Raw genomic sequence first — 27,514 nt, forward strand, 5'->3', positions numbered from 1 at the left:
TGGCTCCGAGGCTCTATTCTGGGAGTGAGCCAGAGAGACACAGAGCGACGCTTCAAGAGAACAAGGAGAACCGGCGTCCCGTCCCCCTCGGGCCGGTCACATGCTACAAGCTGTGCAGCTCCCGGTCGCCCTGTGGGAGTGGGTGTCAAGGTGAAATATGACTTCCGGCCTCGGGCCAGGGATGCACCATGTGCCCGCCACTTCCCCTCTACCAACTCCCCTGCTTTGTCGCTGTCCATTGCAACCTGTCAATTAGCTGACACCTGGGTATAAGGGGTTGGGGGTTTCCTCAGAGGATGAGCGCAGCGCCATTAAGCATATTAGGTTTGCCGAGCGTTGATGAAAAATCAAAGTCTGCAGTCACTTAGCTGGGGTTGCTCCCTTGCACTGTGCTGACAGCGCAGAGCTGGGGGGGGACGACTACCTGGGTGCAAACACTGGGACTGCTGACTGTCTGAGGTTGTTGAGGACAGCAGGATTACATAATAGCAAACACTAACACCTCTGACTGAGGAAGAGCTTGCCTGTCCTTCCCAGTCTGTTTTTTTTTTTACTTATGGCTGCAGATTGAATTCCAAATTCCAGTATTTACATACAAATATCCAACTCATTTTAACTTTGGGGCATTTTGTAACTAACATGACCCTTCACAGATGATGTGACTGATGTGATGGAACTTGACTAGTAGTCTTCACTATCGCCTCTTTCCTCAGCTTTGCCTCAGCAGTCGTCTCACCTCATCCATCCTTTCACCCCAAAATGTGATGAAAACCTTGTTTTTAACATCCAGCAGCAGAGAATAAACATGCAGCCCTGTGATGAGTGGCACATGCTTTTTTTCTCCATCATCTGTTTATTTTCTCAATTACACTGGGTGAGTCTGTGTCAGCAGCTTTGGGGTTTTGCTCTGGAAAGAGCAGAAAGGGAGGGAAGGAGGGGGAAGAAAGGGGAGGTTTTTTTTTTTTTTCCTGGGGTGCTGAAGTTTGGAGAGGATGCAACGGCACAGATGATGCCTGTGTGAATGCCAGTGGAGAACCAGCCTGCGGGGTGATGGTCATTGTGATAAGTGCGGGAGAAACGTTGAAGTTACTGTGAGGACAGAACAACCACAATATCAAACTGCTCTCTCCTGTTTCTGCCCACAACTTCCCCATCAGAGCAATTCATGCGGAGCAGCGTCGTCACCTGACCATTCATCTTCAACTGCTAATCCACCGTGACAGTGTGACAAATGTGACATGAGATTACTTCACTAAAGCTGCAGTGCATTGTGGTGCTCGAGTCTGCCTAAGATGATTCACCTACTGTCACGCCTTTTGTTTGACTGTGAGCCTGGTAGATCAACTCAACAGTCTCATCAAGGATTATTAGGGTTTTCAGACAGATGCCTAAATAAGCATAGAGGGTTGTGCCCTTGAGCCAAGAGTCAGCAAAAACTAATCTTGGAATAACACTAAACTAAAGAGTACTGGTGTGCAGCTTATATATATATTATACACTACATACTACATACAAGTATTTGAGAATCCCCAAACTATCAAAGTCAAGTGTTGAGATTTTATAATGCAGCAGCAATCTACAGCTAACACAAATGTTTTACGTCATTGAGCAAGACAAATAGCGAGTATGTACACAGCCAGGAAGGTCAAAGTTGTCTGTAAACTGTGATAGATGTTTACAAAGGGGTTTGGGCGATAATTTTACTGTTCACCTTTGTTTTCTCTTTCGAAATAATTGGTTGTTTTTTATTTCGGTGGGTCTGACTGTCTGACTGCTCCTGTTTGTTGCCCAGCTCGACCAACGTTACGCAAGTTTGCAAAGCTACAACAATGAAACGAAGTGGAAACAAATTTTCCTTTACTCAAACATTACATCCTCCATCAGACAAACACTGACCATTTCTGAATACATGGGACATGGGAATCCTGAAGATGTGACAAAAATATTAAATTAATTACACAACTCAAGATTCAAAATATAGTACAACTAAATATTTCAATAACAAAAAAAAACTTTTTTGGCTCATAATGCAATCGGGTTACTTTTTATGTATTTAAGTGGTTAATAGTAAACATGTGCAACAGTATAGCCCTAAAATATGGTGTTTAATTTGTTGTTTCATTCTTTTTGCTATGAAAGTGCACCTGCAACATCCAGGAAAGTCAAACTACCCAGACTCAACAGATGTGGACAACTGGAATAAACTCACTGACTTCTATGTTTATCTTCCTTTGCTTTCTGTTTTCCGGTCACAGTTACTGTTTCAAAGGAATAAAATCATAAAGTGCATTATCCAGTAGGGAAATTTCCATGTTTTCTCAATTTAATTAGCCATGTGTAAAATGTTTTTCAAAACTAAACCCCTGGAGTATTTCGCATGAGAATCTGTGAACTTTTGGTTTAACAAAATCAAACAATCAGAAAGGTTTTTACAGTCTTTTGCAGAATAATTGGAGACTATGAAAGAGCTTCCCTCACTTTGACATAGTGCAGACGGAGTATAGAGAGATAAGTCTGGCAGAGCTGGACTAGAATATGACAAGCACCACTCTGATTTTATTGAAGTACAGTGGTAGCCTGTGTTCTGTCTAGAGTAGACCAAGCTAGGGAAAGTTGTCTGTAGGAATGCTCATGCAAATATTGACCTTCAATTAGGTGAAACAGACGCCCTCGCTTAGGGGCCGCAATATGGAAGCATCAGCAAAAACATTGTGCACATAAACAGCAACAGAATATACATAAACACGCAGAGACGTACCTACACAGTGCACACAAACACATCTTGTGTAAATACACCGTCGCCTTCCTTTGCAGGGTGAACTGACATCAAATGGAAGACAACTGCAAAAGCCGAAGCTTTTTAAAAGGTACTTTTAACCTCAAACAGGATGTCAGCTCAGCATCAGTAGCATCACAGAACCACAACAAAAATGAACCGTTCAAGTTGAACATAACACACGTGCACAGACCAAAATCTCTGGAGTTATGTGCCCTTTAATAGGATGAGGAGCAAACGACCTTCCCAAGTGATGGCAGTCGACCACACTCCTGCATAATTAACAGCATCTAAAATGAGGTGTTCTTTATATGACCTTACCTGCCAATGTCAGGGCACAGCTTGCCTTCACGCCACGGACTCAGCATTAACAAATGCACATGAATGTGCGCCACATACACTGACCAACTTTTTCATCAGATATTTCAGTGGCAGCCATGGATTACTGACATTTCAGGGTATGACCCAAAAGACAAAAAAGAGCATGCCCCAGAGCTCTCCGCAAGCCTACACACTTCATAGCACGAGGGCTTGCCAGGTAAGAGAGCGTTCCTCAAGGCTGAGCACAGCACACCACAGGCCGACAGCGAGAAGACAGAGACAAAACAGATCTGGGTTTTACCAAGGGTGTTCACAAGGTTTTTAAAGAGTGCAGCTAAAAGAGGGGGGGGGGGGGGGGTCCCGGGGTTAGTTCAAGCACTGTGCTTCAGCGACAGTGACATGGATAAGGAAGATTGTGCTGTAGCATCGCCTGCTGCCTTGATTTGCTCAGCAGATCCACGGTATAGGGTTGGAAGGATTTTCCCCCAAAGCCCTCTTACCCTCCCACAGAGCAGAAATCCCCTCCAATCCTCACTCGCAGTTACTGCAGGGAAGCCTTACACACTGAGACAAAGGAGTCCAGAGATGGAGAGGAAAGGAGAGGAAGGGAGAAGAGAGGAGAAGAGAAGAGAGGAAAAGGGAGAAAGAAGTGGAGGAGACAAGGGAAGAGGAGAAAAGGAAGAGAGCAAAATAAATCAGAAGAGAGGTGAAGAAATGCGAGGTTAGGAGAGGGAATTTTAAGAAAAATTAGAGAGAGGAGCATATAGGAATTCAGTAGGACACACATTTCACTTGAAATTATGATAAATTATAACAATATATTGTCCTGTTTACTTTCATTTTTCTTAATCCTCACAATGAAACTGATCTGTGATGTGATGCTCTGTGTGGGTGTGGTCAGAGAAGTGCCTTGGGACTCAGAGAAGGAAAGCAAGTAATTTGGAAGTGGTGGAGATATCTAGTAGTGAAATATAACACCTTGCCTGCATCACCGATCGATACGCACACTTGGGATGTATCCATAGCTGATCTTTCACGGCAACGCAGTCCTCACTAGAAGATCTTGTGCCTAAACTCCCGAGGGTGCAGGTTTAATATGAACTCATTGATACGATATTGTTTTTCGAGTCTCGTCATGTTTTTCAAGCAGTCATCTGCTGCTCGCAGAGTCAGTGTTGCACAAATCTCACCAATCTGGCCAAACTCTTCCCAGACATACCTGCGGTGAGCAGCACAGAAGCTTACAATCACACTACAACAATCACTATTACACAACATTGGCCACTGTGGAAAGTGAACACATGCACTGAAATACCCTCAGTGTTGATAGAAGGAGAAAACAGATAGAGTTGAACATACACAGAGGAGAACAATAGAAAATTTAAATCTAGTCAAATTTTCATATTATGACCTGGGGGACATTTGGAGACACTGATGTAATAATGAACTTCTGGCCTATTTTGAGGGAGGATTGCCATTACAAACAGCAAAGCCCCCCCCCCCACCACCACCCACTCGACATTCCCCCTGGCCACCAACTGTGCCGAAGTGGGTAATGATTAACTCTTATGAAGGGAGTGTTTGAATGAGTAACCCCTCTGTTATGCGTCCTCTCCCTGCAGTACCTGCCCGGCTGCACATGTATATCATCGTCTACATATATCGTTACATAACCTGGGCTGACACACAAAGGATGAGGGCAGGCAGCCACACTAACATACACTTACTACAGTACTGACTCTTTGCTCCCTGGCAAACACAAGGAAACTCTATCTCCATTTGAAGGGGCAGCCAACACACTGGCCTGGGTGAGAGGTTGAGTCGAAGCCAGACACTGATATGCCGCCCCCCCCCCCCCCCCCCTCACTCTGCTCTCCCTCTCTCTTGACACACACGCTGACCCAGATGATACAAACACACAACCACTGACAACACACACGGCTGTTAGAGTAAATAACAAAGCATTTCTGGATGCATGGGATTCTGGATGCATGCAATAAAGTTATTAGGCTAGTAGGGCATTTGTGAAGTTGCCAGACTGGCACTCCTGGCCTCCATTTTGCAATTTGTGTATGTCTTGTGCATTTGTTTGCGCGAATGTGTATCCAAGGTCTTGTTCCTGGTTCACTCTCTCTCAGCACTACAGTGGGTCTATTCTTCTCTGGTGCTCCAGAGAACAGGATTAATGACCAGCAGCAGGGACATGAAAAGGTTGTGTCCACCAGCCACAGTATTTTACAGCCTGGGTGTGTGTGTGTGTGTGTGTGTGTGTGTCTCACCGTGTGTGCATGTTTATTTTTCTTTCAGGTGACTGATAATGTCATCTGTCGCTCAAAGAAAGCTAAACTTAAACATGCCCATACAAGCTGTTTGATACCTTGTGTAATTTGTTGAGCCAACAGTTAACAGTCACATTCGTTCACATTGCAGCATCGTTTCAGTGCCTGAGAATTTTACATAATATCGTCCCTCTTATAAAAGAAAAAAACACTGCAGATCATCTCCTGATCCTTTGCTCCAGTGTTGCGGTGGTTATCAGACCTCGTTATCTGTGGGAGGTGTGTCTGAAGGTCTTAGCGGGGACTCCATGCGACCCTCTCCCTGCTGATGGCATTTCATGCATTTAAATCAGCAGCGTTGCCACCTGCGAGGCTGGCTCAGTGTGTCAGAGATGGAGAAGTGGAGACGGTATGCCAGGTGAGTGTGTGTGTGTGTGTGTGTGTGTGTGTGCGTGTGTGTGTGTGTGTGTGTGTGTGTGTGTAAGCAGGGATATATTGTATAAGGTGTTGAGTGGCTCTGTGTTAATTGGCAGAAAACTGCTCTTTTCCATCTGGAGTGTTGCTTGTGCCAGGGGGAGATATAGACACACACTCAAACCTGCCTGGCTAACTGAGAGAGGTCCTCAGTAATCAGTGCTACACAGTTGCATTTTACTTTTATTGTACCTGAACAAACTCATTGCGCAAGTCTACAGCTGTGATACTGAATGCCAAAGCTCTTTGTAAGGAACTGGCATTGCTAAACTGTTGACTGCTATGAAAACAGGTTCTGCGGCTATACAGATAATGGCACATTCATTTCCAGCCTTAATACATGGTAATTATTCTTAACAACCTTCTAATATTTATACCAAGTTACAATGGTATAAAAATATCAGTGTAAATCAGATTAGCTTCTTTTATCCCAATCCACGTTGAAACCATAAATGGTAATCCCTCAACCCCTCGATCAAATGCTTCAGGACGTCCAACAATCTTGGAAATTTTGTGAGGGAACGGAGTGGCGCTCTCTTTGGTTGCCTGCTGAGCTAGCGCCTTTCTTCAGCCAGCACCACAAGTGGTCTTGATCCAGGCCAGAGCAGAGAACTGTAAGGCTGCCACTTTGTGCTGATTCAATAAGAAATAATTGCATATTGGCCTCTCTCCACTCATCCCCTCCTTTACCACCACAGTCTGACACTTTACTGTATTTCTGTGCTGTAAGTTGCTCTACAGACCCAGAACTGGAGAAGGAGACTGCAGCACTGCTGCTATTGTTGCATTTTAATATCCACATCACTCTGGACTCAGTGGTGAGCTGCATTTATCAGCGTCTTAAAACCTCCACTCACATTAAAATAGAGCAGACAGCTGTGCAACCGCCGTTGTCCTCATCTACATATCAAGCAACACATTTGAAGTGCTAGTCTTACCTCACACTTCCTGCCAAAGTGGCATTAGAGCTGCTAAGAGTGTAATGACTCTTATATGGAGGGAGATAGATAGATAGATAGATAGATAGATAGATAGATAGATAGATAGATAGATAGATAGATAGATAGATAGATAGATAGATAGATAGATAGATAGAAGAATTGATGGAGGAAGCTATTTGCATGATAAACCTGCGAAACAACTGTACTAGTCATCAGTAAAGGCTACATGCAAAGTCCATACTATAATAATATTGTCATTACCTTTCAGTGCAAAGGTGAAGCCTGTGTGGGAAGTCTGATAATAAATCAGCTTAAATAACAGAGGGGTTTAACTTGAAGCAGAGTAGGTGTTACTGACTGAATGGCTGCCAAAATAAACCTGTTTTGGTCACAACTAAGTCCATCTATCATATAACAGCGGTTGAGTACAAAAGCATGATGTCACCCTCTAAAAATCTGGCAAGTGTAGGTGTAGCCCATAAAAAATAAGTTCACGGTTCCCGATCTGATCTTCAGTCTTCAATGTGTGTTCGTAGCCTGCGTGGTAGTCCGCACTGTTGCTCTCCTCAACCGGTTTGTCGTTAAGGACACACGGGGTGAATGAAGGTACATGATGAAGCATATGCTGTCAGCTGGAGCTACGCGCAGCGCCCCCGCCGCTGTCTCGCAAGCTCACAACGCTGCGCGCAGCTCCGATAGTTTGGACCGCGACAGTCCAGCCGAACCACCGCGGGCTGCGGCGCATGCAGCCCCATCCTCACTGTGTTTGTTCTCCGTTTATCATTAAAATAACACAGCGAGGCGACTCAACTTCATGATACACTCTGAGTGAAAACACGGGTGGGATCCTGCCCTCAACTTCACACCACACCACAACTCCTCCCTCCCCCTGACAGCCACCCCACACAACACCATCGATCCCTAAAGTCATAAACAGACAATCATAATAATAATTATAATAATGATAAAAATAATAATAATCAGGTTCATATTTACCAGCTCGCTACTGTACGGACGCTGCAGCCATTTATCCCGTAGTGAAAGGGCCAGAAGTCCGCATTTCCTGGATTGTGATGCGCTGGATCGAGCTGCTCTCGGTGCCCGCGTTCCTGGGGAGGGAGAGCCGGAGGGGCCCGGGGTGCTTCCCACTGTTGTGTCAGACCGGACAGCGATGCCACATTCAGCTGATCGCCACAACAAAACAACATCTCGCCCTACGCAAAGCACACTCAGCTGCTCCGCACCACTCCGCACGGCAGTTTCGCCGGACGCCGCCCCCCACTCTCTGCCTCCGCCAGTGGGGTGGCACGCCGAGCCCGCCTCATGAATAATCATGAGCTGGCGGAGCCGGCGATTGGCTGAGACGTGCAGTTCCTGGTTAAGGCAATAATTCCAATTAGCCAGGCAACCTCATGCAGTTGTGGAGAGAGTGATGTGGGTGATCATGCACCCCATGATCTGAACCTTCAGCTACAATATTGAATCTCTCCACACTACTTCCTGATATAGGCCACCCCAAGAATGAATAGCCAAAGTAAAGTGATGCTGACATAGCATCATCATCACAGCAGAGTTAATAATGGAGGTCAGGATGAAGGGCCACAAATCAATTAACTTCTCCCAGATCAATGAGTGAACGTTTGCAGGGTGAGGGGAAAGTGTCTTTGCTTCCTTTTTTTCACTCATGCTCAGAGTAGGCTACTCCTGCTGGTCTGATGACCCTGCCTGTCTGACCCCAGTGAGGGTCAGATACAGTAAAGGGCACTCAGTAACCCGCAGATCAAATGGTCCTCTAAAGGTCAGTGAAGATGAGAGCTCACATGTGGCGGTGACTGGGCGGCACACCTCATCTTTTTAGCTTACACATCACTGTCACGGCACACAGGTAGACCATGGAGGCATGAAAGCTGCTCTAAGGACGACACAACAAACAGCAACCAAGCGACTCCATGTATCATGATGTCTTACAGAGGAGGACCTGATGTGGAATAACTAACACTTTGTCCTCTGCACAAGAGTGTACAGTTAGACCCTCTTCTTTTGTGTCTCATATTTTCAGACCTGCCTGTGCATCTGCATCCAGCACGCTGACTCTTTGTTCCCCGAATTGAGAACAGCACCGCAGCAAAAAAAAAGGAAAAGGGAAAGGAAAGGGAAAGTGGGAGGGGGTGGGGGTGGGGGGTGTAGGAAAAAAGAAGAAGAGAGGAGAGGCAAAGAGAGACAGTGGGAGGAAGTGAGAGACAGAGCAGGAGAAGGTGGAAGGAGTTGCAGGGACATGCTGTGGTGTGAGCGCTCCGTACTGCTACAATATGACTCTGACAGGCTTATGTAACCAGACTGGCCTGGCATTTGGCTCACAGCAGACGCCGGCTGCACTGACTGTTATATAACTGCATTAGCTGCTCCTCTGAGCTGGGGGGGAGCATGCGCACAGGAGAGCCCTACACACACACAAACACATACACACGCACACACACTTTTAGACTTCTATACTTCCAGCTCAGGACAGAGTGACTGCATTGCACTGCAGCCAGAGAGAGAGGATGGAAATGCATGTACTGTATGCAATGAGGAAAAAACCCCACTACAAATCCAGTAGAAGTCAATCTGTTTACTAAAAACAAGCACCTCTGTTAGTACCCACATTTTTCTTGCTGTAGAGAAACTATGCTGAGAGCCTGACAGACATCAGCATCCTCTGCTCCCATCACCCAGCAACAAGTTTCCCATCCCGAAAAGCCTAATTGGGGCTTAATGTTGGGTAAATGTCTCCAGTGCACATGCAGTATGCCAGCAGGGCCCAAACTCAATTAGCTCCCCTGCATGCTGCAGATAATTTAATGGGCCTGGATCCCACTCTTAAAACCCAATTACACCTCAGACAGGCATTTCCAGTCATTCTGTCAAAGAGGTGATCGGGGATGCACAATCCTCTCGCCAAACAATGCTTATCCAAAACAGAATCTGGAGCAGTTGTGCTTTTTATTGTAGCAACAGGCACTGATGAAAAGCTTAAATACTGTGATGACTTATGTAGAGAATGACCTTATTCTTGACAAGTGAAAGTAAAATGCAGCTAAACGCTGACATTTCCCAGCTAACGTGGGAACAGGCGAGTGGAGATTAAGGTCAGGGATAACACTGCAACTGATAACCATTGTTTCAGTCAATCTGCAATTAAAAATCCCAGGATGCCTAACCAGGCATGGCTGCAGAGCTACACTAAGTGGTTCATAATCAGCACTTTACAGCCTCTGATCTCTTATTACAGCGACAAATTGCATCTGATGATAACAGAGGAAATGAAGGTGGGATTTATGACACCGGAGCCAATGGCCAAAGATGGAGAGTGTCTTAATCTACCCTCCGAGAAAAAATCGAGTTCACATTTGTACACCCGATGATAACAGGTGGAAATAAAAGTGCAATTTATGATGCTTAGCTAATTTGTTCTCAGATGCTGTTGGCTCTGTTCAGAGGCTGTTAAATTTCAGATGGGGCCAATGGAGGGAAGAGTAGAGTGCAAAGAGTTCTGAAGTCTCATGAAACTCAACTCTGGTGCTTTTGTACAATAAATATTTCAATCACTCAGAGAAGTGAAGAAATAAGAGGCAAGTTTTACCAGGGTAAGTAGAGTTCTTTAAAGGGTAAAGAATTTCCATTACACCTGTTTGGTGGTCAGTTTACTGTAATGTATGTGCGTCCTTTGAAGATGATGACAATGATTGTGCAAGACTCTATGGATCCAACCCCCCCCCTCCATTCCACCTCCTCTGCGTGTCTGACCCATGAAGTGAAACCATGTGTCAGGACAGCGAGTGGTGCAAAGAGACAAGGCAGGACTTCCACTTTACACAACATTCACGCGATGTGGACAAAGTTTATACAAAAAAAAAAGACCTGACTTGTGACTTTCATTGGTGAAACTTAAGGAGTGTTTGTCAGGAGACCCCACACTGCTGCTGCTGCTGCTGCACACTCAATTTGATTAATCTGCATCAGTGATTTCTTCTAGCATGGTTGTACAGTTGCACTTGTTCATGTACCTGCACTGTGTTTGACTCAATCTGTTGCTGCCTCCCTGAAGTCTGACTTTCACTATTAGTTTTTTCCTTTTTCTACACTCAGTTGTTTCTCTGGAGGGTTCGCGGTTGCGTGTATTTTTCCTAAGTCTTTGTTTTGCCCCGCTACACGTGAGGAAAACAAGATTTCAGTCTCATAGCTACACTGTGACACAATCCATCAACTCAGGATTGTCTCGGACAGGCAGAGAGGGAGGGGTGGTGTTGTGAGAGGGTGGAAGTCGACAGGAGGTAGTGTGTCCTGAGCAGTTCCAGACAGTGCCAACTCGATTGAGTGACTGTAGCAGCCAGAAGCAACATGTCCCGTCTGCCAGCCAGGCAAGAAGGAAATAACACAGTGGAGGCTGTAAGCACTGGCGCACACACACCGCTCTGTCACCGTACCAGCACAGAGGACAGGTCACAGATTTACTGCTACAACTTAGTCAGGGAGAAGAAGTAAGATCTGGCAAGAGCTGGACTTGACTAGTGGTACCCTAGTGACTCATTATGGGTAAGAAAATCTTGGGTATAATCAATAATGTCGATGTACTCTAAACCCCCCTAAACATAAACATACCAATTACCTTACTGGTAATTACAGTTGCTCAGTTTATCCAAGGTTTAACATCATCAAAAGTACACAAAGCTTCTATCACTGTTGCATCAAATCATTTTGTGGTTTTACACTGCATTACCATCTATTTGACATTTTTCATACAACTGTAAGGCTTCTACTGAAGCTGCACCGAGACAGTGACTGACTTTAAGTTTTCCATCTTTATTGAAAAGAATGTTTATACATTAATAACAATAGTAATTCATGCCATAGGCCTATGCCTTATGGCATACAATGACTGACTCACCACAATGTGTAAGGCAAGGCAGAATAAGCACATGTCAGCATTAGTGATAATCTTTTTTTTTTTTCTTTCTTTTTTTGAAATGCCAGACTACAAAAAGGCACTTAATAGTGTTGTTGAAATGTGTTATGATCGAACAGTGGCAAATCTGTCTAATCACCTTTGATAGTGGTGGATAACGGTAAAATGTAAAACACATTTGATATGTTTGGTAAAAAAAAAATTAACAAAAAATGATTCAATTTATCTCGTCACCTTGAAAAATCCATTCACGATATTCACATGCAGCCAGAGAAACAGGAAGTCTGATTCATGTGTGTGTGTAGAGGAGAACATAACAAAGGATAACATTTACAGAATCGTACCAAAAAATATTTTCACAAGTACAAAATATACTCACTTTAACTCATTCCATTCACACCGAATTTGAGGTAACTACTAATGCATAAATTACTTGAACACCAGTACAACCATCAATATACTATGAAGCTCAATACCATTTAACAGCAATTTATCATTTCTGAAGTGTTTTGCAATCTGTTATTGTTTTGTACGTTACGACATTTAAAAATCCCTTTTCTCATAGATTCTGTAGTACACTCTGCAACATTCTGTAAATAATGGCATCTGTGAGAGCTCAGGTGGCGAGGAGTTCACGCCATCGCCTCCTGAACCGTATTACTGCACATTGCATGATGCTGACTGCTGTGGATCAATACGTGCCTCCCTGCTGCAAATAGACTGCTATACAGGTACAGATCGTTACCGTGGCTGTACAAGGCCAAACAGTCAGACGTGGAAAGGCTTAGCACCGCAGATTAATTACCTTAGGTTGAAGAAGGCGAGGAAGAGCTGAGATTAGACTGGTAGTATGTGAGGACTCTCTGGATCAAGGTGCAAGGACATAGATTTGCATACAGCCTTGCAGTGAGGGGGAAGCCCTGTTATGATCTGTGGGGTGTGTCATCCTAAGTCTTATCTAACTCTCACACTCACCTCACTCTGGGGCTCCTAAAGAGGGCTACCCTGGTTGCCCCAGCAATAAGTCCAAGTCTAATCAGAGGGGGCTCCAGACCTGGCCAATCACAAGACTGATCTCATGGGCCTTAAAAAGGGGGAATCTGTACATGAAATGTCTGAGGTATTGAGAAAGTGCCTTGTTGCTTTGTGATAGTCCAGTAACTGAAATTCAGCCAAAGTATAACGGAGCTCAGACAATCATGCCACACCAAGCAGAAGGTATGGGGTGGCCTAACAAGGTGAGTCATTAGCAAAGTAAATACCTTCTTGTGTCTTATACAGGTTAACCGATAAAAACACATTTTCCCTTTGAAGCATCCATAGTGATTAAAATACTCTGAGAGAAGCAAAATATAAACAACAGTTATTTGGAAAGGAAAATAACTAATTTTAAGTATTTCCTTTATAGAATCCTTCCTATTTCCTTTAAAGCATCCTTCACACTGCCTACTACATTAGGCAAGATAAACAAACAAACTAAATAAAAGGTAGAAACAAGTACAACCAAAGGACAAGATGTGCTCAGCTGAAATCCCTGTCAGGGAGGATAAAAGGGGCGATGAGGGTCCAGAGGTAGAGGCCAAGGCCCAGCCAGCTGGAGCACATCTTCACCCACACAGCAGGCATGGTGCTCTGCATGGCCTGAGAGGTTGTGTCTGGTCTGAGGGAGACAGAGAGAGAAAAATACAATTTAGAGAAACTGTCCTAACTATTTCTTTCAACCAAGGGTCATAAATCAGTTGAGTACTGTGGAAATATTCAAGTCAAGCTGAAATAATGAGAAATTTCAGGTGAAGTAATGCGCCCTCTGGTGGCCAAAGTTGAGGCCTACAATGCCTGAAACCTTATGATTTCAAAACATCTGGCCATTTTAGAGGCACCAAACACAGGTGTTTTATTTTTTTTTCCTGTTTATGAGCTCGTTATTTTAATTGGATGCTGATTGTAACATGTTTATGTTTTTTTAAGCACTTTTACTTCCCTTCAGTAACAAGTCAGACAGTCCAAGCTTTGAGCCCCCATTGAACAACACTAAACAATATGTTAAAGGGATAGTTCAACATTTTTGAAAATTGGCCCATCGCCATGATCCCCCTAGTAATAGCAGTAGGTTCGTTACCTTTAATTGTTGGTCCAAGCTGCTTTTAGATCGGGGGAGAAGAATACCGAGCGGCGCAGCTACACTACGGAGGCTAATGGAATTTCTTGGTTTTGCTCATCAAACTCAGCAAATACACAACCAAAAAACTCAAAAACGCTGTGGTGGACAAGTTGTGACCTGCACATTCACCACGCTATGAGATAATAGCGGAAAGTTGCGAGATGGAGTTGTTTTAGAGGCAAAGTCGGACTTTACACTCTAGACGGCTGCTCGGCGGAGTGATTTCAAAAGCGCCTGTTTACTGCAGATACGTCCGTATACTACGGCACTGGCTGAGGTGCGCACACTGTGTCCCTCCGACCAGTGGTTCACTGAAGAAAGTAGTTCCGAGTATTTGCTTCACTTCTCTTAACGTTCCGCTATTATCTCATAGCGTGGTAAATGTGCAGGTCACAACTTGTCCACCACAGCGTTTTTGAGTTTTTTGGTTGTGTATTTGCTGAGTTTGATGAGCAAAACCAAGAAATTCCATTAGCCTCCGTAGTGTAGCTGCGCCGCTCGGTATTCTTCTCCCCCGATCTAAAAGCAGCTTGGACCAACAATTAAAGGTAACGAACCTACTGCTATTACTAGGGGGATCATGGCGATGGGCCAATTTTCAAAAATGTTGAACTATCCCTTTAAGGACAGACACTTACTGGTACCAGTTGGTGAGAGTCATCATGATGTACAGAGAGGCCAGACAGAGGTGGAAGTGGAAAAAGGAGTAGCTGTAGGTGACTCCCTCCTCCTCATTGTCCACAGCTCTGCGGATACCATCCTCTCCCACGACACCCTCCCCTCCAGCCTCTCCTCCGCTCTCCTCCGTCTGCATCAGCTTGTTTACCTGGGTGTTGCTGGACGAACGGATACTAAGGAAGACAGAAAGCAACAGTTTTACAAAAATCTAAACAAAAACCAGGAGCAGAAAGTGTCATTTGTGACAGTCTGAGCACTGCCTAACCTACCTGGCATAGAGTGTGCAGAAGAGGAAGATGACCAAACCAACAATGCCCTGGGCATCCCACCACTGCACTTGTCCTGCAGAGCTGTCACCAGGTGGCACAGTGGTGCTGACGTTTGACACTAGACTCAATAGGCTTGGGTTACATTTCCGGTCTTAAAAAATAAATATACACACAGCATTAGACGATTTCTACACTGTAACATGTCACAAAAAATGTATTACTATTAGTGGTGCAACGGTACAGGTAGCCCACGGTACAATACGTACCTCGGTTCTCGGTACGTTTCGGTATGTGTTTTGTGCATACTTTCAAACAGAGATCGGGCTATATTGCCGTCATGAAAGACCGTCACTATGCTGGCAGCCATCACAGTCTCTCACTGGGAAAGTCTATTGTGTTTTTTTTAAACAGCCTTTCACTACCTCTCATCCCTGTCAGTCAACTCCTCCTGCTCGACATCGTCTTTCTATCGCGCGCGAGCACGCGGATACGCGACCACACACGTGCAGTGTGCATGGACAGAGTCCTGCTTGAACTCTAATAAAAGCTAAATGTGCTAAATCGCGCTAATAACTAATTAATTTTCCCCGCGATCGCAATCAGCGACCGCTCGTGCTGCCGCCTGTTCTTTTTTCCCCTCTTCTGTGTGTGAGCTGCACTTTCAGTTGCAGGGGGGGGGGACTGTGAGTGTGTGGAGGCTCAACAGTGATTGGACATCAACTCGCGGGGGCGGGCTTTCGCCTTACAGCTTGGACGCACTAGACGCGGAACCGAAGCGCAGCGCCCTGGAGCGGAGGGAGTTTCAGTTCGGCGCACATGTTAACAGGTCTGCCTGGCCGCACATCTCGCGCCGTGGAGCGCAGTGCGCGCGCCTGGAGCGCTTCAGTTCGGTTCATTTCTAATTTTCACGCGAGCCGCGCGCGCCGAGAGCGCCGTCTGTCAAGCTGGACAGACGTGGCCGTACCAGACAGGAAGTCGGGCACAGAAAAGGCGAGAGAATCCGGTCAATTTTCAAAATAAAATAATTAAATGATGATTAATTAAGTTGTTGCTTGTCCATCTATACATATTTGACCGTTGCGTCTGCACATGAGACACACAGACACATGTTTAAAATGACGTGTGTGTGGAAAACCGAGTGAATACGAGTATGAACGACTGCAGTCGATGTCTGACCGGCGCGGAGAGAGGAGGAGAAGTACGCTCCTAGTGCGACCACCCAAGCGCCCGAGAAGCCGCGCGCAGTGCGCGCGCCCAGCTTCCGCGTGCAGTGCGTCCAAGGGGTTAAACGGCCAGGCACACACATACACGGCACAGCTGCCTGTAAAGCAGTAAGAGCTGATGGAAGCTGAATCTGAAATACCGCGGTCCAAGAGCGTATTGCACCGTGCAGGCCGTACCGAACGGTTCGGTATTTTACCGAGAACCGTTGCATCCCTAATTACTATACAGTGAGCCTGTTTACACTTTGACATATCCTTGCACCTCAGAACCCTTAAATTTGCATTTGACAATATTACTAAAGTAAAAACAAAGTAAACATTTCCTAGTTCATGAACACTAACTAAATGCTCATGTTTTGCACTTGTATATACACACACGTACTGTATATGTTTTTGTTGGTCTCTCTTGTGTTATAAAATAAGGAGCTGGATGCCTATGGCATTTAGAAAAGGTAAAACGTTTGTGTAACATTCATGAAATCTGAGAGCTCTCTGAAAGGGTGAAGACATGTTTCCAAACAAAGTTGAAATCCAGTTCTATTGGACACTTGAGATGAGTTTTCAGTGTCATGTGTAAAGAGACCTCAGATCCCTTAATGTGCAGATACAACTAAAGCTAATGTGCGGCAGCAATTGTGCAGTCTACCAAAAGGCAACGGAGCACTAGCTCTAGAGTCACCACAAGCTTCTCTGTCGATATCATTTACCAGCAAAGGCAAATCACATGACATGAGATAAGGAAGGTGCGCTAGCTAGCAGTAAACAATGTAGCCCATTGTTCCCATAACACGCTAGGGAGGACTCACCCATATGGTCAAAATGCTGCAGCAATTAAACCACAAGTGCACATGTTTTAACAGCATAATCATCATGCAACCATAATATAGTAAGGAGAGCTACCACTGAGGAATGACACAGCAAGAGACTCACTTGGGTTGTTGGTCATTGCAGACCAAGTGACATACATAGTGTAGAGGGAGATGAGTGAAGCTTGGAGCAAACCAGAGTGTGGCTGAGCTTCCTGTGAGAAGTAAGAAAAAACAGGATTACAAACTTTCACACAAAGTGCTCTAAATACACGATAAAATACACGTTTTTCATCCAGCTCAACAGATGGAAAATGTATTCTTTGACTTTAGTTCAACAAAGTTACAACTGCGTGTGAGATGGAGAGATTGTAACTGGAACAGTAAAATATAAAACTCATGTGCTGCCGTCAAGAAATTCTTTATAACTAACAAATTATATGCAAGTATTTTAAGCATAGCTGAGAGTGCGGAAATGAATTTATAAAGCACTAAACATAATTAATTTGTGATTACATTATGAATTCAATTTTGGTGTCATTTGGAGAAGATGGGGATCAATAACAGTTTGAAAGTCATAAACTTTGTTAATTTGTTGGTGTTTTAATGTGTATCTGTAATCACGTGGCTATGGTCCAACACAGGCCCATACTGTACCTGTATCTTGGGAAGGATTGAGACGATGGAAATAATGATGCAGAAGATCAGGTTGAGGCTGATAAAGACTTTGTGCTCTGTGCAGTCATCCGGTTGTGTGTAGTAAACATAGAAAAGCACCACAGCAGTGACAGCCAGGGCGTAGTAGAGAACAGTGAAGGACAGCAAGCCTGTAATTTACATAACCACATGTTAAGTTTAATTGCTCAAAACCACAAGTATAATAAAATGAGTTAATGTCTTGCACAGCAGACATTTGTCTTCTAATCAAGAGACAAGAGCAAGAGAAAGGATTCCCACACTGTGTTAACTACTCCAACCAATTAAAAAAAAGTAACATTTCAGTCTTCATCATGTATTGTATAAATTTGACAGTGCCCAATGAAGACCCTTTCTAACTCTTGCCTGTAAGTTGATTTTTTCTTTCAATACAGAACTTATGAGTTTCCTTGGATGTGCATGCTTTACACCCTTTTTGTCCTCTGTAATTTTCTGACAAATATATAGTTTAAGAGTAAAAGAAACATCTCTTATCTGGTGAATGTTGTACCTGCAAACCAGCATTTGTTGTCACTATTTTCGGCGTTCTCTACCCACACCTTGTTCCAGGAATGGGCAAAGTCAATGAGGAGAATAAGTTGGATGATAATGAAGATGAAGGATCCCACCACTCCAAAGTAAAACCACACTGAAAAAGTGAAGAGGAAAAGTCAGTTTTCTAAAACTAAATAAAAACTCACAAGTCACAAAGTCAGCTTTGTGTGTGCTCAAGATGAGGTTGAGATGTACTGCCATTTATTGTAGCTTATAAGAGCATGTTAGTACCAGTATGAAATGTTCCATCAGGGATGAAAAAGGCTCCCACTGTTATTCCAACCAGGATCAGTAACTTAAAGAACCAGAACCTGGAAAATAACGAACTCACCATCAGAACAATAGAGGTGGAAGAAGCACATTCACATCGACCTCCTCCCTGAGCCACTGAGATTCATATAAGCCAAACAAAGCACTTACCCATTTTGAATAGCTGCACGTGGGTCTTTGCTGCTACGGACGCGAATCATGATGGCGGAGAACAGAAAGAAGAAGCAGGTCATGGCGAAACACATACGGTACACAGACTTGTAGCCCACGAGGACATCGCAGTTGGCGTGGTTTTCAATACCAGGTATAGTGGTTCCACCTTGGCAAAATCCTGGGATCTATAACACAAGAAAGTCACATTAAACTAATTTGTAATTAATCTTACCTAGTCGATGTTTACCAGAGAGAATGTATTAAAAAAAAAGTCAAAAAGTCAATACCTAATGATAAATGGATGCGAATTAGAAAATTACTGCAGTCACTGAACCTTGCCACACATGTTAGATTTGTTTTATTCAAATTCTAACCAGAGGATTTAAATATGTCACAACTACCTCCTGTATTTCTCAAGCTGGTACACACCCATCACACAAATATGTACAATTTGATCTCACCTTGCGGAGCTGTGTTTCCATTCCAGGAAGGATCATGATGACGGACACCATGGTCCCCAGCAGCAAGAAGAAGGAGAAGACCAGCCTGGTGACAGTGGAGTTATTTGAGGAGGGACAGCACGCACACAGCAGACATGGTGCTGAGCCGCACAGACAGGAGGCCTGCAGGGATAGATGAGGGGTTTGTGTGGGAGGGAAAACCAGAGAGTTAGAGCTTTGGGCTGGACAGCCTTTTACAAAATTCGACGAGGGCCAATATGAATGTGGGCAACTACTTTGGCCGAACGCCATTCACAAATAGGTCTTGTTCCATTAGAAATACAAGGATGCTGCAGCAGCATCAGTAATGGCTGCAGTGGGTTTCCAATATGGAATTAAAATGGATAAGCATAAACCACACCTCAAATACAAAACATAACTACCTACAGTCACGAGTCTGAATCTAGGGCAGAGCAAACCTTTGGCATTTATGATGGTCACAGGTACCTACTGTATGTAGCACACACAGATAAAGACAGGAGTTCACCTCATTTTATCTGAAGCTACTTACTCTGGCCTAGCTAGCCCATTTGAAGCTAAACGGACACTTCTCTCACAGCAGCCTGACCAGGAGTTAGACATATTAGTAATATGTGCTAATAACTTGGTGGCGTTTGCGTAACTGTGTGACTTGTGTGGCTAGCTGGGTTACATGTTTACACAAGTGCCAAAGGCCCATTCTTACACTTCCTCTATTTCTATTTTCCTTCGTCATTCACTAGCTTGCTAAACCAATTTACTTTTTTTTAAGCATTTAAACTAGTATTTGTATCTGCTTACAAAATGGGTCTAACAGGAGCTGTTTACCGGAACTGTCACGTAGTTGGCACTTCACCGTTACAGCTCCTCGGCGAGCTAACGTTAACCTCAGTTTACTTCATGTAGCCTAGCTAAAAGCTAACGTTAACGTTAACAAAAGCCTTCTGTTGACATTAGAGATAGTAGCGATGTCGGTGATATATACTTACACAGCTGGCTAAAGAGCACAAGGCCAGACAAGCTCCCATTTTGGCATTAAAGTGGTGAAATTAACGGGACCGTACCGACGCCACTCGCAGCCTTCAACAATAACAGCACACACTAATAGACGGAAGCTGCTCTACGGCTTTTCAAAATAAAAGCCTTAGCAGTTGACTTGATCATTTTTCAAAAGGAAATTGTTTTACCCAGAGTGATTTCAGTGTATAACACCATGCTGACTTTTTTTTTTCCTTTTCTTTTTTTTTTAATGAATGACAACCCATCACTTGCATGGTTAGTGGATTACACTTGTATTGCAGCAGCCTTTTTATTTCCACCAGTCCAAAATGAGTCCAGGTCTGCCTGGTGCCCACAGTGGATAACGATGGTAAATGTGGGGACTTTGAAACGCACCATCTGTTCTCTTGCTCAGCATCCCAGGAGCTGAGTGTCTGTTCTTTAAAATTACACAGACAGCAAAAGGGAGACTGTCAGGTGCTGACAGAAGCCTCTTCAAAGCCCCTGCTGTTGGTAGTGTACCAGCACAGTGGGGAGCCAACAGTGGTTGGGTTATTAATAGTCCCTTTAAAACCTAACCTGGAGCATGGAATAATTTGCCAAATACGCACATAATTTAATAGCAAGTTGGGGTAATGAGTCCTAGTATGCCGAGTAAAATTAATGAGCTTGGACATGTCTCAGATGACCACTTAACGAAAACACAACAATTAATCAGTATTAAATTGAGTTTATACTTGAAAACAAACCCATGAGAACACAGTTATAGTCATAAATATGCAACATGGATGGGTTTTGCTGTTTATTCTTAAATTCACTGTATACAATAAGAATCCTATGGTGCTACCACAGATCATAACTATGAGAATATGTAGACCACAATTTTCATCTATGAGATACACACTATACCATACCTGAGGCTAAGATATAGCTGAGATTAAATTTTGTGAAAATATTACCATGAAAAACATGTTGCTAGAATCTTTTTTTTTTTTTTTTTTAATATGATGATGCAGTGTTTCTTTGATACTCATATGTTATTTGAATTACAGAGCAGTCATTTGTGCACTTTTTTGTCTGGTTGATTTCTCTGTCCAACACTAGGTAGCAGCATTTAACCGTCCATCCACCCATCTTCTTCCGCTTCATCCGGACCAACATAACCAGCATTTTACATTTGAGCTGTTCAATTAGCATTAATGAACTGTATTCCGCATTGGAACAGATTTGTCAGCAGATATTCTAAACATCCATGCCCAGACAAAAAAACTGAACTTATGAACTTAACTAATTTTAAACTACGGTAGATGTGTCATGCGCTGAAAGGACTGCAGTTATTGTGAACGTTTGGGGACATTGTTTCTGTGATTTAATGCTGCATGTCTCAACATGCCACTTCGAAAAACACCAGCAGCAACAACAGTCAATCTGTCAGAACATATCAGAGCTGTTTGTGTTCTTCTCATGACCTGAAGGTAAAATTATTCAACAGATGCATCTAGTGGCTGGATATACAGAAGTGGGGAGTTAAGTCAAAGCAATTCTTTATATTCGGATGAAAGACAGTGGGTCTGTTTGCACAGATTAATATGAGGAATATCTGTCAGTCAATATATTAAATGCATTTTGTCTAAATCTACACTACAAATGTGTCTGTAGTTGTGGTGCTGACCGGCATCGACAGATATTATTCAGACTCTTTCATGCTGCATGGCTAATAGGTGGTCAGTAAAACACGAAGAGCTGTAAACATGATAGTTTTAAAGCTTTAAAGGTTGCATCACTTCTCTTCTCACATTGACGAACTGATCTTAAAGACAGAGATGGGTAAAATTTTCAGAGGTTTGGGAGGGCATTTGAAATATGAAACACTAATTCAAACTCTAAATATAATCTACTTTATTGCCACTTTTCACCTCAGATAAGAGTAGGGAGCTTCTGGGAGTGAGAAAATACCACAAACCTTAATTATCCTCACATTTGATAGAACTCTGGGTTCATGTTTTAATATCAGACTCAGTGTCCATTGAGTATAGTTGAAGGAAAGTTGAGTGACCCCAAGATTCCTTGAGGATAAAGGGAAAATTGGTTTCAAGAAAAATGCAGTGAGAATTCAGTAGTTGCTGTTAACACTATTTGGGGGGGGGTTACAGTTTATGATTAAACAACGTTGTTTAAGGCTAGCTGTAACCAACTTTGTCCAGAATGTTCTGGTTTAGGATTATCTGTGAGAAACACCTTCCCTACAGTCAGAAAAGTGGTGGGAGACACAAGTTACAGACTGATACAGTTGTCAAAAACAGCAACCTAAAAATGTATACAAATGGTTAATTAATCTATATGTGTCAAAATATTTCACCTGATCTGTAAATTGTTCTAAAACTTGTGTAAAAGAAAAATGTTGACATGAATTCACCATCATGCAAACATTTTCTCCTATATTCTACTATCACTCAGCAACCAAGTTTCTCCACAGGAATCAAAGTAACACTAGATAGTGTTTTTTTTTCTTTCTTTTTTAAAAAGAAGACTTTGTACAACAAACCTCTGTTATCCACTGGCAACTTTAGCCACTCATCCGTTTGAGTGTAATAAAGTCACCTCTTTGTTCTGGTACTTTGCAGCAGATGCCAGCTGATGTCTGCCTCTCCATAATCTTGTTTGCTTGATGCAGCTGCCAGGATTAAAAGTTTGCCCTCATCCACCATCACTGCTGTTTCATCACTCACTCTTAGGAGTTTCTTGTAGTTTTCCCCTTAAACAAGAGCTGCAACAAAGAAAAAAGTGTTGGTTCCAGTTCCAGACATTTTGCTTGGCAATAGAAGAGTGAAATGCAAATACATTCAAAAACAAATCTAGACAACACTGAGCCTGGAAAACTGACAAAAGTCAAGTGATGAAACTCAGTTATTAGCTTAAACTTGGCTCATCCATTGCCATTTAATGACCCACAGACATTAGTTTTGAGCTATGATGAAAAACTTATTTTCAGGAAAGTTCTGGAAAGTGTGTTGAGAGAAAAACTCAAATGGACCGTAACACTATGTGAGGGACTGAGCTGAAAGACATAAGTCACAGTAGGTTTAAAATAAAAATACAAAAATAGGTTGTCTTATTTAGCCAAAAACAAGAAAAAATGATTCACAAAACAAACTTGCAATGTAGTTCTGGGTCCATAAAAGCTAACTGACCCCTGGCCTAAACAAAGAAAGGGAATATCTAGGTGTAGTGGTTGACCAGCACTTTTCTAAACAAGGTTATGGTACAATTACAAAGCGATACAAAACTAGGTAGCCTAAGAGAAAATAAGATTTTAAGTGAATAATGTAGTGTAGGACAGCATAAAGCATCCCAAGTCAGCAAAATAGTTTAACAAGAAACACTAACACATAGCCCACATTAAACGAAACAAAATGAGGGGTTAGATTATTCTGACTAACAGCTACTTTATACTAGTCTACTGTAGCTATGACGCTTCTTTGAGAAAGGCTTTTTGTCAAATAAAAATAATATTTATATTTGTTCAAGCACAGCTCATACAATATTTGCGCATTTGCTGTAATAATTATATATGGACATATAGACCTACTAGCTAAAAAATATTTTATCAAATGTGGGAAATGTTTGTGGCAGAGGGAAGGAGGAAGTAGAGCCCGTGTCACTAAAACACAAGGGTTTATGTGCATTAAACTTCATGTGATGTACTTACCAGTCAGGTCCTTTTCAATGTGACATGTAGTGGGTCATATATTCATGATTATAAGTGAGTCTCACGTAGAAAAACAGTTTTATAATCTCAGGTAAACGCGTGGGGTTTGTTTTGCCATGAGGCCATGCCAGCTTCTTGGCTGTGTGTCAAAGTTAATTACAAGTCTCCTGCTCCTGGCGCCCACCGCCTCATACGCCGCCTGTGATTGGTGGATTCGGGCCGATTCGGGCCAATGAACGCAGACGTCGAAGGTGACGTTGGTGTCAGCGCGCGAAGGTGCAGATGTTGGCGGTCTGAAAGTCTGAATAGAGAGGAGAGGAACAACAAGGCTGAGGTCTGCTCTTCAAGCTGAGGCACTTGACGGTGAGAACAATGGCTTTATGCAAATGTTAAACCAGGCTCTCAGACCATTCAAGCAAAGAGTTTATAGAGTTAAAGGTCGATTTGGACACTTGGAGCAACATTATGAATCGTGCTCTGCATCACTGGAGTCAAATAACGGACTTTATTGTTATGGCCGCTGTGCAGTGAACCATATCAATGTTCAAAAGGCTCTGCAAAAAAACAAACTGTAGTAGTGGGCATATACTTTTTTTAAAATAACGTTTTTAGGTGTATGCCAGCTAGTAAGTTACGGTAATTCACACAAAATTGACTTGAGTGGGGTTTTTGTTTTTGGGTTATGTAACGATTTCTTTGCAACTCCAAACTGTTATATTACATTTTAGCAAGCAAAATGAAGTAGTTTATTCAATGGTTTATGCAATAATTTTTCATTTTGGACTTTATTATTCTAATTTTTATTTTTTCGAAATCATTCACGATGTGTATGTTTACTGAGTTGTTGTTGTTGTATACGATTTCTACCGCCCCTCCCCCGCCATTTTTAACGTACAGTATCTAGCAGAAATGTACGTATGTACTCTGTAACAATCACCATCTGTGTTACACACGGTTTTCATTTCATGATAGACCCTTCCTCGGTGTCACTATGAGTTGACTGTATAAGGTGGATAGATAACTTGTTTGGCCCGACAAGTCATGTCATGTTATGGTAACTGAACAGATTATGTAATGTTGTAATTAAACATGTCAGCTACACAAAGCCTGTGACTGAGAAGATAAATTACTGCATGAACATGATTGCTCATCAAATAAACAGCATGAGGAAACATGTTTAGTTAATGTAGCGGCAAAAAAGATTTTTATTTATTATTTTTTTTTTTTATGAAGTGATGTTTGCATGCCTGATCAATTATCTATCAAAACATGAATTATCAGCTCCATTGATGCACTGCTCCTCCTGCTGAGAGGAAGTGGACATGCATAAAAAGTACAATTACTCATTTGATCAAAGTAAAATGAACACTTTTCCATTGTGTGCAGCTAGATGTGCATTCCTTGGAGCTAATTTCTTCTTTTTTCTTCTTTTTTAAAGGCAACATTTCTGCTGAGATGGCAAACTGTGGAGGTACGTGTAAATTATGAAACAGTTACTGTATATTATGCAGAGCTTTTGGGATGCATACATTCCTCAATCCCAACCAACAAAAACAGTAGAGAAAAAAAACTGTATACAATAGCTAAAGCAGGAAAGCGCTATAAAAGTAGGGCAAAAAGCAAAGTTTTATGGTTCTGAAACCAACATAGGATTCAAACACGTCGTTCAGCTATACAGCAGTAATAGGAGTCCTTTGATGTGGTTAGTGCAGCAGATTACAGAACTGGTGTCTACAGCAGCACTCACAGTTCTTAAAAATGCTCTTTGTTTTGTCACATCTTATTTTCATTTCTTTTTCATTGGAAAAATGCCACCACAGAGCAAGTATTATTCTCCTTTGACCTCTTTGACAAAGCAGTGACCCCTAAAAAGGAGCAGGGGGCCAACTCAACCTCCTTTATCTTCCCTCAGTCAGGCAATGAATCTCAGTTAGGCCACTATCTTCAATCAGCTAACCTGTATGTCCACAGCCAGTTAATTTAAGACACTTTAGTGGGTAAATTGTTTGTTTAAACTCATTTGTCTGACTGAGGATCATGTAACACAAATCAAAAATGACCATAAGGTAAAATAATGTGGACTGACATGTCCTCTTTTGTAGACATTCAGGTGAAGGAGCTGAACAAGCGGGCTTCAGGTCAAGCATTTGAGGTCATCCTGAGCCCGTCCACCCCAGATCCCAAGGCAGAGTTTCCACTCTCCCCGCTTAGAAAAAGGGAAACATCGCTGGATGAGATTAAGAAGAAGCTGAACGCAGCAGAGGAGAGACGAAAGGTATCTGCACAGACGTGAGCAAACATTGAAAACCACAAACTGAGGTTTTAGATTTTAGCACTTCAGCTGTCAACTTACTACAGATGTTCTCTGGTGTCATCTTGTCAGAGCCACGAGGCTGAAGTGCTGAAACTTCTCGCTGAGAAACGAGAGCACGAGAAGGAAGTCATCCAGAAGGCCATGGAGGAAAACTGCAACTTTAGCAAGAAGGCAGAAGAAAAACTCAATCAGAAGATGGAGGCAAACAAGGAGAACCGCACGGCACGCATGGCAGCTCTCAATGAGAAGTACAAGGAGATGGTAAGCTCTTAATGTTACACCAACATATCCTCATGTTCAATAGTGATGAAAAAAAAATGTAAACCTGTTCCTTTTGTCCTTTAACACGAACAGGAGAAGAAGATTGAAGAAGTGAGGAAGAACAAGGAGCTGAAGAAAGAAAGAGAGCATTAATCAGTTCATGTGCTGGAATACAGTTTTCTCCAAAGATAAGCTTTATTTTTTTAACTGACACCTGTGCATTGTTTTTTCTTAGGTTAGTTCTGATTATGCTGGTTATAGGTAGATTTGGTGTGAATATACTGTAGTCTGACTCTCACTTGTAGATTTCCTTTTTGGCAGCTTGTTACGCACTGTTTTTTTGGTACAAACTATATTTTTCCATTGCAGTAAATTGGTCCTTGTGCGTCATACTGTTAAAATGCATCATTAATACTGTTCTGAACTTTTATAATGCTGGAAGTTTGAATGTGCTGTTTTGATACCAAGGTTCTCCCAATAAAGTTTTTTATATTTTAAGTTGACAAATTACATTATTATTGAAACTGAAACTACAGCCACACAGGCACACACACTTTGACACTGCTGACACCTAGTGGCAATGAGGTAATTTCAGTGATAGTTATGTAATGGATACAAGTGCAGTAAAACATCTGATTCCCAAGAGCTAGAGAGATACATTTATTATTTTCCTGTCAAATAGTGTATATTCTTCCAGATCTAGAAAATATTTTTTTTAAAGTCACTGTCAGTGTTTCAATAGCAAAAATATAAAAAAGAACAGTTATTTTATTTCTAAGTCATTGGCCAAAAAAGGGTGGGGTCCACAGTTCAGTTCACTTGTTTGTGAGTAAATTACTGCCCTGTATTTGCACAGAAATGGTCACACCCACTATACAGATGTTTGTCTCTTGGACTGTGTAATGTTTCCATTATGTAAAGTAACACCATGGTAGCCTCTGAAAATAGACACATCAGGAATACAGAAAAGGAAAAGAGAGTTAGAGGCTTTTGCAGAGACAACTCGTGGATGAATGACCCCACAGCTGAGCCTCCATTTGGACCAAGAGCGTTCAGCATCAGAAATACCATGACACACATCCCTACTTGCACAGAGACAGTGCTGCATATTAACCAGACTGGATTCAAGTGGGTGAACAACAACACTATTTTACTTCCCTTCCCTGTAGTCCTCATAGAAGGAGGTCATTTTGAGGGAGTATGAG

At 42.6% G+C, this 27,514-nt stretch overlaps 3 protein-coding genes across 4 annotated transcripts in view; 1 reads left to right on the forward strand and 2 right to left on the reverse strand.

The window, feature by feature from the left end:
- The window catches only part of hivep3b (HIVEP zinc finger 3b), a 44,618-nt gene extending 36,589 nt beyond the window's left edge, over positions 1-8,029 (reverse strand). For both annotated transcript variants that reach the window (XM_083989740.1, XM_083989741.1), the window contains exon 1: positions 7,788-8,029. The gene's annotated coding sequence lies outside the window, so the exon portion shown is untranslated. The remainder of the gene's footprint in view (positions 1-7,787) is intronic.
- Positions 8,030-11,613: 3,584 nt separating this feature from the next.
- serinc2l (serine incorporator 2, like) lies at positions 11,614-20,131 on the reverse strand. The gene is made up of 10 exons (XM_083989895.1): positions 20,016-20,131; positions 19,009-19,170; positions 18,545-18,732; positions 18,356-18,435; positions 18,081-18,218; positions 17,531-17,700; positions 16,998-17,088; positions 14,845-14,995; positions 14,536-14,748; positions 11,614-13,396 (listed from the first exon to the last, which is right to left on the reverse strand). The coding sequence occupies exons 1-10, from the start codon at positions 20,052-20,054 to the stop codon at positions 13,258-13,260; spliced, it is 1,371 nt and encodes a 456-aa protein (XP_083846021.1). The 5' UTR covers positions 20,055-20,131; the 3' UTR covers positions 11,614-13,257.
- A 3,896-nt stretch (positions 20,132-24,027) lies between these two features.
- Positions 24,028-26,703, forward strand: stmn1b (stathmin 1b). The gene is made up of 5 exons (XM_083989193.1): positions 24,028-24,097; positions 25,173-25,205; positions 25,837-26,009; positions 26,118-26,309; positions 26,403-26,703. Exons 2-5 carry the CDS (start codon positions 25,190-25,192, stop codon positions 26,460-26,462), a joined length of 441 nt encoding a protein of 146 aa, XP_083845319.1. The 5' UTR covers positions 24,028-24,097; positions 25,173-25,189; the 3' UTR covers positions 26,463-26,703.
- The last annotated feature ends 811 nt before the right edge of the window (positions 26,704-27,514 follow it).

The sequence above is a fragment of the Trachurus trachurus genome, assembly GCF_905171665.1.
Source record: "Trachurus trachurus genome assembly, chromosome: 16".
Lineage (NCBI taxonomy): Eukaryota > Metazoa > Chordata > Actinopteri > Carangiformes > Carangidae > Trachurus > Trachurus trachurus.

Bases quoted from the DNA above. Each gene is read 5' to 3' on its own strand.
- serinc2l (XM_083989895.1), bottom strand. From the start codon at position 20,054: ATGGGAGCTTGTCTGGCCTTGTGCTCTTTAGCCAGCTGT. The intron at 14,749-14,844 runs GTAGGTTAGGCA...TGTCTTCCTTAG, and splicing joins TTCTGCACACTCTATGCCAG to TATCCGTTCGTCCAGCAACA. The intron at 13,397-14,535 runs GTAAGTGTCTGT...TGTCTCCCTCAG, and splicing joins ACTCTCACCAACTGGTACCA to ACCAGACACAACCTCTCAGG.
- stmn1b (XM_083989193.1), top strand. The intron at 26,010-26,117 runs GTATCTGCACAG...TCATCTTGTCAG, and splicing joins CAGCAGAGGAGAGACGAAAG to AGCCACGAGGCTGAAGTGCT. The intron at 26,310-26,402 runs GTAAGCTCTTAA...TAACACGAACAG, and splicing joins ATGAGAAGTACAAGGAGATG to GAGAAGAAGATTGAAGAAGT.